This window comes from Coregonus lavaretus (assembly GCF_964263955.1).
Source record: "Coregonus lavaretus genome assembly, chromosome: 27".
Taxonomy (NCBI): domain Eukaryota; kingdom Metazoa; phylum Chordata; class Actinopteri; order Salmoniformes; family Salmonidae; genus Coregonus; species Coregonus lavaretus.
In genome coordinates, this window is record NC_140014.1 from 37,216,243 (window position 1) to 37,226,267 (window position 10,025).

The 10,025-nt window shown below is 39.5% G+C and overlaps 1 protein-coding gene across 1 annotated transcript in view; it reads right to left on the minus strand.

Annotated features, from left to right (window-relative positions):
* LOC311102991 (paired box protein Pax-9-like) overlaps positions 1 to 7,149 on the minus strand; it is a gene marked incomplete at its 5' end in the record, with an annotated part of 11,275 nt that extends 4,126 nt beyond the window's left edge. The window contains 2 exons of the mRNA XM_084144491.1: positions 3,873 to 4,024; positions 6,507 to 7,149. Coding sequence (XP_084000617.1) covers positions 3,873 to 4,024; positions 6,507 to 7,149 — 795 coding nt within the window. The remainder of the gene's footprint in view (positions 1 to 3,872; positions 4,025 to 6,506) is intronic.
* Positions 7,150 to 10,025: the final 2,876 nt, after the last annotated feature.

The window sequence follows — 10,025 nt, forward strand, 5'->3', positions numbered from 1 at the left end:
TTATTCGAATTCTGATATTCTACACAAATTGCTTTTCGTATAGACTTACTTTTGTTTGTTTCCCTCCTTTATTCCTCAATATTCAATGTGAAGTCATGCTTAGAAAAAATACATAGCCCTTGGCTTGCTTGTGGCGCGCAATAGTTATTTTAATGGCTAGCACTCTTCAGTAAATTCTGTCAAATGGAAAAAGGCAAGCTTACCAATTTAATTCTAGTTTTTTTATTTCGTTACATAATTCGCTTTCTTGTTGGTTATCGTTTTCATGCTTTTATGTTATACAAGACGGCTGATCTGAGAATAATCACAAAATAGCCTATATCGACGGATAAAAGCAATTTGAATTGGAACAGGCGGCTACTGAATAGGCCTACACATAAGGATCATATAAAATAAGAAAACATATGCTGTACAAGGCAGCCTGTAATAATACATATTTTATCATATTTATTAGAATCCACTCTCGAGGTATTTAGACGACAGTAGACTATATTGAAATGCATCAAATGGTGTAGCCTAATAGGCTAACAAATCATAATTATAGGAACAATTCCGTCGTATCCAAATGTCAGTCAAAACCAGTGATTTGTCATTAGCGTGAAACCTACTGGTCTTCGTTATGTTGCTATTATGTCTGATAAAAGTGATCCTATCGACTCTAGAGTACCTGCACGTAAGAAAGGCATTTAAAGATTACATCCGAGCCGCCGGCGCTGTTTATGGATATGCGTGTCATTACCTTAAATGGAAATGTAATGATCCAATTATTCTTCCAAAGAGTGACATGATACACCCTGCGGCGCATGACTGGGACAACTCATGTAGGCCTACGGTTAAGAGAACTTCAAGCACTGCGTGTACTGTAGCTATAAGCCAGATATAAGCTACATCTTGAATTCATTACATTTTATTTTTTATTTTCAAATGCTTGCGTGTGGGTTAATCTATACATGCTTTATTGACCTGCCATTGGGAAGGAGTTATTTATTTTTCATGTTTCACATCAGTAAATAGCTGTGCCATTGCAGCTGCATAGCTTATACTGCGCTGTTCGCTGTTGACACTTGAACGAAAAAAACATTATTTTTTGCTAAAATTGAATTTGGACATAATGAATTATATGGCAATTGACCTTCAGCTTTTTGAAAATGCCCACTCCTTCTTACTTCAGTCGCCACAAGTCTACTTTTATTATAAGGAAGGACTGTGGATGTGAATGGGGAGAGGGCGGCCGTGTTGTTATGTGTTTTGAAAGTGCGTGCAGACTGCAGTGTGTGTATAGTGTTTTGAAATATGGGTCTATATGCCCCATTTGGAAAGGATTCAGTACATCAGTAGGCCTAGTTTATCATCAACAAATGAAGTCCCGTTGGCCACTATAGGCCTATAGCAGCCTGTGGCACGCAGAGAAAGCCATACTTTGAAAATGGGGCGTTTGAACCCATTAAAACCGTACAAATTACAATCCAAATAGTTGAAAATTGATCGGATTATAAGTATGTTTTATATTGTGATGATGACATTAGATTAGGTCCCGTGTAGCTCAGTTGGTAGAGCATGGCGCTTGCAACGCCAGGGTTGTGGGTTCGATTCCCACGGGGAATTTAGCAGTATGAAAAAGAATGTATGCACTCACTAACTGTAAATCGCTCTGGATAAGAGCGTCTGCTAAATGACTAAAATGTAAATTAGACTTTGACATACAAAATCTCAAAACTAAATAATTTGCTTATTGAAACCTTGGAATAAAATAAAGAAAAAATATAAAAAATAACTTGACCTATGACTGATTATGCCATGTATAGGCTATCTGCAAAATGCATTAGGCCTGCATTTTGATTTAGTTTTTTTTATCCGAACGAGTTATATCACCACCGCATGTGTTTTTCTGCATTATTTGTCCCCATTGATGCATCAAACAGTAGTCTATTGAATAAATCGATTTCCCATGTATCATCATGCAACTGGTCATAATACGCCAGTCTTTTTGTCTCAAGGGTGGTTTCAATGCTGCGTGTATAAACAGCAAACAATCACAGAAATTTGATAACACCATACTTGAATATCGATCAATTCACTTCACATTATACAATTTGAAAAGGTCCCGTGCGCCTTTTTCCACCAGGCGTTATGGGCGTCAAGACCCCAGAATTCGTTTTGGCATTATCTCGCGTGCCTCCGACGATATATCATACCAACTATGCATGCCTCCCCCTCTCACTTCCTCTCTCACACACACTATATCATTCATGCACGCTCGCGCTCACACTGTGTCAACTACCTCGTGCCTCCACCTCACACGTTGTTTGCACCCTTGCAGTCGATATATTATGCAACATAAAATGCACCATATTTTCTAACACAACACCGAGTTTAGTGACATGTTCTTCGTGAAACTTTTGGAATTAAAAAAACGTCTATATACACTAAAATATAATCTGTTATTCGACTAGGCCTATTAGTGGGATAAGCTTCGATGGAATTTACCACAATTTCAGCAATACCTTTCAGCTTCTATTAGATCAGCGTGTAAATCATTATTGGGGGTTAATTGTTAACATAAATGTAGCCTAGTCTACTGGCCAAAATATATACATGTGTAATTACGTTTTAATTATTTAAACTTCAGTCTTGTTATTCATTTACATTAGGCCTAATATTAGTTATTTTAACACGTTGGTTAAGACAATATGGAAATGCAATGAAATTAGGCAATCCTGATGATCAGCATAAAATATACAACCATAACACACAAAAATAAAAACATTTAAATAATATTTATCCAATAACTGTTATGATTATCTTAGTCGGTCAATCGGTCTGTTTTGTGCCAATGGATTTTCTCTTGCAACAAAAAAAAAAACTGTAGAAACGTGTCCAATTATGTAAATCGACGTCAGCAGGACGACCTGATGCCTCTGGTCAAGTTTCCTGGTATAATAGAAGATGACTTGAGAAGTTTAGTTTCTTTCTTATTCTTTCATATCCCTAAACCTTATAAGATAAAGGAAAGTGGCTGCAAAGTACAAAATACCAAGAGCTTTTGCTGAAAAAATTACAAATTAAATATGTTACCCCCGATACAACGTTTGGCTATAGAATATCGCTATATTTAGAGTATTATTCAAACGGAACTTGTACAACCCTTACAAAAAAAGATTGCAGTTGAAACAGCTAAAAGTGCAGTAACTGCAGTCGACTGTGGTATTTTGGACGCAGTAATTGCAGAATAACTGCAGTTATACTGCACTCTAACTACAGTTACACTGAAAAATACTGCAGCAAAAAAAACGGTGTTAGTTTGGACGCAGTATTTGCGGCATACTGCAGTTATACTGCACTCTGACTGCAATCTGTTTTCGAAAGGGAAAAGCCGGTCTATTCAAATGTACATTTGGCGTGCTATGCTAATGACCGCCGTTGAGCTTCTCAGTACATCATATATGTCAAGTTGTCAACATGCTATCACCTGCAAGGAAATTGATGGGTTCTGAGGTTCCAGGTTCATGGCTAATTTGTCACAGAACTGAATCAATCATATGCCAGTGATGGACACAAAACTACAATACGTAATAACAATGTAAGAGCACAGTATGCCATGGAGCCGAATAGAACAACCCACAGTAGCCTATAGGCCCATACACTGCGGTGTGGTCGGTGCCTTGTCTAGAGGCATACACCCAGAGGAGGTAGCGTGTCAATATGATTGAAAGCACCAAGAAAGCATACTCAGCTCGTATATTGATTACACAATAAGTGTGAGACACTACACTTGAAGGTCATCATATTGTACTTGACCTTGTGATTAACACAAATTAGGCTAAAGATGGATGAGGACGGAATTCTATAGAAAAGGAGATGTATCCTTTTACCTGTGTGTATTTTACTTCAGGTTCTATAGAATGCGGTGGTTTATGCTGCAGGCCATTGACTAGTGGAGAACTTGCTGACTGCGGAAAATTAGTCCTGTTTATAACGCTCCATTCTTCTAGTTTAGCACTGGGAAAGGACGAACTGTCACTAACTGCATGGGGCAAAACAAAGAGACACAGAGACAGAGGAGAGGGAAATCAGAGGAGGTTAACCGAAGAGACTTCACGCTACCACTCCCATCTATTGTAGGCATTCATCTCACCTTAATAACTATACAGCTTTTTAGCAAAAATACGGAAAATACTTGAAATGGTAACGATCATCATTTGCGAGGAATTACTTCAGATCCGACCACGTAAATAGAGAAATGGCTAGGGCTATGGTTGTCTTAAAATCCGTTTTTGCATCTGTATAGACAAATCTGAATTAGGCCTACTGCAGAGGGCGCCTAGCCCTAGTCATTTCTCTATTTACATGGTCTGAAGTAATTCCTCAGAACCCTGGAAAACCCGTATATGTGTGTGGCTTTGCATTAGCCTACTGATCATACCGAAGCAGCTCATTGCTAAAAGGAATGCAGTAAGACGATTCTTTCGTGTAATTGTCAGGAACATTTAACCAAGCCCGTCTTCCTGTGGGGACAAATTAGATTTACTTGAACCGTTTCCGCTTTGAACGTGATGGATATTGTATTATACACGGTTCCCAACGTTTAGAATAAGAAAAGCAAGCCCACAAGTGTTGTAACTTGAGAAGACCACTGAGTCGATTATTTTCTTTCTCAACCCACTTTACTTTCTTTCATCAAATCAAGTTGTACTTGTAGTTGTCTATTTTGTGCATATAGACATTTATGAAATATTTGTTGTACGTCTAAAAGGTTTGAGTCTTTTGGGGGGTCTTTTTCTTGAATAATCCTTCGCTGACAAAGCTGTCTTAAGTTTTTTCGAGGGAGGATGAATGTTATCTCACTTTCTTGATGGCACGGTAGGCGTGGCCTGGCGTGGCGTGGCGTAGTGTGTGTGTGTGTGACAGTGCCATTTGATGACCAATGCCTTTCCAAATATCGACATATTTCAAATGCAACTCATATTATGTTTTACGCATCTTTACGTTAAGCGTATAGTTTTTACGCATAGCCTATAGTTTTACGCTAAGCCTATAGTTTTACGCATGAGGCCTGTGCTCGCCATTTGCGTCTTAGTGATATTTTTTTACGCTCTTCGTCTTAGAATAGGCTTACTGTATTGAGTATTCCCTCCATGTTGTAATGTAAACCCAACAGCATATCTATAATAGGCCATATCATAGTCAGGTAAAAAAAAAAAAATGAAAACCTGTCGAGGTGATTGTGGCGCTAAAAGACCTCACGTCATTCAGTGTACATTATACTTATTTCGACTTTCAAAACCTGCCGCAAACATCTGCTAATAATTTGGAAATGCATAAATTGTTTATAAAGGCATCCTTTGAGAACACATTCCTCCCCGGGATTTCTTGTTCGGCTTGAAGATCTGCGCTGCGTTTGAGTGGCGAAGCCTTGTTGTTTGATTGTTGGAGTTAAGTTAAGACATGGAATGGCCGCGGCCTCCCGGATCTAAAGAGGTCTACTATACAAGCTCTAAGGAGAGTGGCATGTTTCTATCTACAAGGCGGTGAGACCCGAGAGCGTTCTAACTTCTGACAGAAGAACGGTTATGACAAGCGCATAGGCGGTCGACTGACATCTAACACTCTCTTTGCTAAAACAAAAAAACGTTGTCCTTAAAAATCTTATTCACAAGAAAAGTCATTTATTATTATTTATGGAGGTCATATTTATTTAGGCTACATTGTTTCCAAAACAGAATAGTATTTGTGGTAACATAGTGAAAACGAACTTTCCAATCATGACTGTAACTAACAAAAACAAGTTCTCTAAACTTAGATAGGGTCTTTACGCAACAACACAGGCCTTCAGTAGCCTAGTTCAATGTAGCCCCGTATAGCCTATTGAAGCAGTATGATAGGCTAAAAGCGTGTGAAACTGCATTGCAGGGGTGTGTATTTTGAAGTAAGGCAAGGACAAATGTATGGCTGCAAGACATGGCAGGGCAAAGCTTTGAACACCTCATTTTGATTTGAGTTCATCTCCTCGTGCACCGCTGCGCCTTCCCTTCGTTATCCCACTAATATTCCACATCCGCCCCAAGCCTTCCTTCAACCATCTGTTTTAATGCAACCGTTTGAACTAGGAACTAAACGTTACTAATACATGCACTCACCGATTCTGGCAAATAACACATCACTAACTTAGAAAGCCAATTTATGTTCGCAGTTCGTTCCAGAAGAGTCACTCTTTTATTGAGAAAAGTTGTTTATCTTTTATCTGTTATTAGTAGGCCTTAATGCACACATACTGTTATACCTATGTGCATTGCTCATAATATTGAATAATGATCCTGATAAAAACTGCCTAACTCAAAATTTTAAAAGTTACACATCTGCCTACCTTGCGACAAGGCCCACTACACGCACGTACACACGCAAGTACGCACACGCATCCCCTGCTGACCCATGCGTTTTCCTATGAATTTTAACTATTAACAAATGCAATTTCTTTACCCATGTACCAAAGTAAAAATCATGCTTACTTTGTTGCTCAGTTATCGACCGAATCCCCAGAATATCTGTTACCGAGTGCGATGAGGGCCATATCCTGTGCATAGCCATGTGTCCAGGGAGGGAGTGCATGCCCGGGGGAGTCGGTACTTTGGTCCCAGATGCTCCGATGGGGGTCGGATACGAGTATATGTGGTTGTATGGTAGCGTTGGTTGAGGTGGTGGGTGAGACGACTGCTTGCTGGACTCATACTGACTCTGCTGGGACAGATTGCCAATCTTGTTGCGGAGGATCCGACTGATGGAGCTCACAGATGGTAGATTAAATTTGTCACAAACGCCGTCAGCCAGTAGCCTGTCCCGGATCTCCCATGCGAAAATACCCGGGTCCCTCTGCTTGTATGTCCGTATGTGCTTGACCACTGATGGCGTGGTGACCCGTGGTTTGCTGCCACCGATCGCTCCCGGGAGTATAGAGCCAGTCTCGTTGTACCGGGCCAGTATCTTGCTGACGCAGCCGTGGGAGACCCGGAGTTGTCTGCTGATGTCGCAAGGCCTGATGCCTAGCTGAGCGAGTTCTACAATCCGCAGCCGGATGGCGTTGGGTAGCGGTCTGCCGTTGACGAAAACACCGCCGAGCTGATTCACCTCTCCGAAGGCTGGCTCTGGTGTCATGGAAACATATACAGAGACAGCTAAATGAAACACACATCTTAAGTTAGACAACGTGTAGCTGTAGTAGTCTGTAATCACAACAAGGCCCTATTATGACTAGTGTTGTTAATCATGCCTACATGCTAATGCGGTCTGCAATGTCGTTTCCACCCGGTTAAGGACGAATTAAATGCTTATTTACAGCATATGAGATTGTCTTAAATGTATTGGGATGTATATAGAATATATATATATATATATATATATATATATATATATATATATATATATATATATCTTTATAATGCACTCAAAACAGATGCGTAAAACCCAATTTAGCGCGTGATGAAAATAAAAACATGTCTCACCATTAGGCTACCTACCCCCTGCTCATAAAAACCCCGCACATTTTTCAGTTTGTGCATAACATACTGCTACATTGTAATACCATTGTATTTTAATTTAAAGATACAGTTGCAGTACAAATGTGTTTTACGCATGTCTATGCTATAGGCTAGTTTTACCAATCGGCTACTAATAATGGTCATTGGAAAATCCTTCGTAAAAACCAACTGAAGCGCAAAAATACTATTCCGTGTATCCATACAATCGCCATACAAGCAACATAGGCTAATCATAATCGAATCATTAGAATGTAGGTATAATTCGTTCCTTGAACGAGGTAGGAATGCCTGTTATAGACTAACTCAATCATCGGCACACAATGTTTCCATATAAACTTACCCATTGCGTTTAGTCCGCAAATTATTATTGGGATCTCGGAGTTATACCTTCCGTCCAGTTCCGCGTCCAGTTTAGCTGGTGTCTGGAAACCTGTCTAGGGGAGCACAAATCCTCGCTCTCGTACGCCACGGTTAGGCTACTGCGATAACCGAACAAGGATAGCTGCTAGAAGGAGAAATCCGCGATGTGTTTCCTGATGGCAGGGGAGACAGGCTTACATTTCAATCCAGACAATCATGGGCCGGACTTCCAAAACTTTTCTTCACCGGGAGGCTTGGTCCGCCAATGAAAGTTTGAGTTTGTAGAGAACAGCTTTCCTATTGGATTGAAAGTTTGACATGACATATGCTCGTGCAGCAAGGCAAGCCCCTCTCTTCGGTAGGAACTACAGACAGGGTTACCCTGCCACCATGAATTGCAATTATGTGTTGCACTACACAGGAATGGTAAGTTACAATATAATATTATTATTGTGATTATGAATCATACATAGCAATAAATTAGGCAACAGGATAAATCACCAATGTAATAATCCGAATATAATAATACAGTCAAGTGTTTGGCTTTTGCTGCGTATATAGTCAGTGAGGAATTCATGTGATATAAAGAACACAAAATGATGAAAGTGAAAATGGTATTCCATTCCCTCAGTTCAAATGGATAGCCTAACTTGCGTAAAGGCTGTCTTCACTCGCCAACCAAATAAATAACACGAGACATTGAGAATATTTGTACATCACGAAGTGGCGCCCAATGTAAGGCCAACGAATCTTATGATGTAGTATTTATAGGCCTTGACTTTGACTTATAAATACACAAACAAAAACAAACAAAATAAGTTACTGTCGGAGTTGGCCGTTGGGTCATAGCCTATATTGCTCATTCCATTTAGGCTACTAATACACTTGTATTTCAATGTTTCTTTTAAATATTATCCTTGTGTAAAACATTTGGTTTGTATTCCAACGTAGCTCAGGCCTTGATTTGATTGTTAATTTGTTTATTTTTCTAGTCGTGTCATCAATTTGTGTATGCCTTAACAAGTTCGATGTTATATTTCTCTCTCTTGCATCATTTTTCTAAAATCGAGATACAAAACAAATGTATACAATAATAATAATAATAATAATAATAATAATATGCCATTTAGCAGACGCTTTTATTTACAGTCATGTGTGCATACATTGTTACGTATGGGTAAATTTCTACATATAGCCTAGGTTGTGTGATGATATTCAACTGAGTGTTTAAAAAGTTATAGGACTAATGCGTCATCTCAGAAAACTTTGCCTAGAGAGCGTTTAATATGTTTGCTATTAATAGCTTGAATAAATGTTCGAATTGTATATTCGACACAATTTATTTATTTTTAAAAAATGTATTTGAGTTACATATTTCAAATACATTCTCAATTATTATGAAATATTTTATAAAAAGGGAATATGAAACAATAAGCATATGGATGTTTGCTGTTATGTCCTGTTTATTTATTCAACGTATAGATACATAGCATGAATGCGCTAGACTAACCCTACATCTATATTTCACCCATCTGACAGGCAATATAGAACGCCTTCCACACGCAGGTAATCGGACGCTTTGTTTCCTGTTTACACGAGAAACCATAGCTCTTAAAGCTCTCGATGGTTGGTTGACCTGTGCTCAGGATTTCTCTTTCTCTTACTGCTAAGGGTCACTTCACAACAGTAAGCTTCGTTTGCTCGGCATCTTAGAAATAGATTTCAGGGTATCAACACTGGCCTATATAGGCTATACACACACATACGTCGCTCAAGCTTATTCTGCACTGCATTTTGTCAAGATTGGCTTAGACTCTAACCATCTTCTTACTGTCCGTGTCTTCCAGGGCCCTCATCTGTTATAGCAGCGAGGGATTCCAGGCTACTGATCACTGAACTCTAAAATCTTTCTCGCTCGTTTTCCAGCTGCTCTATTGGCGCATTTCCATACAGGATTTACCCCAGTGTTGTACCCCAAAGGCTTAGACTTTCCATCTATGCGGGCTGGAACCCGTGGCTACGGCGGAACTGCTCTCACTTGGGGCCAAAGCCAGGCCACTGGTACTTTTCAGCAGGCATTTAGCATACATAACAATGGCTAACTGTGAACTTCTCACCTTCTCACAAAGCAAC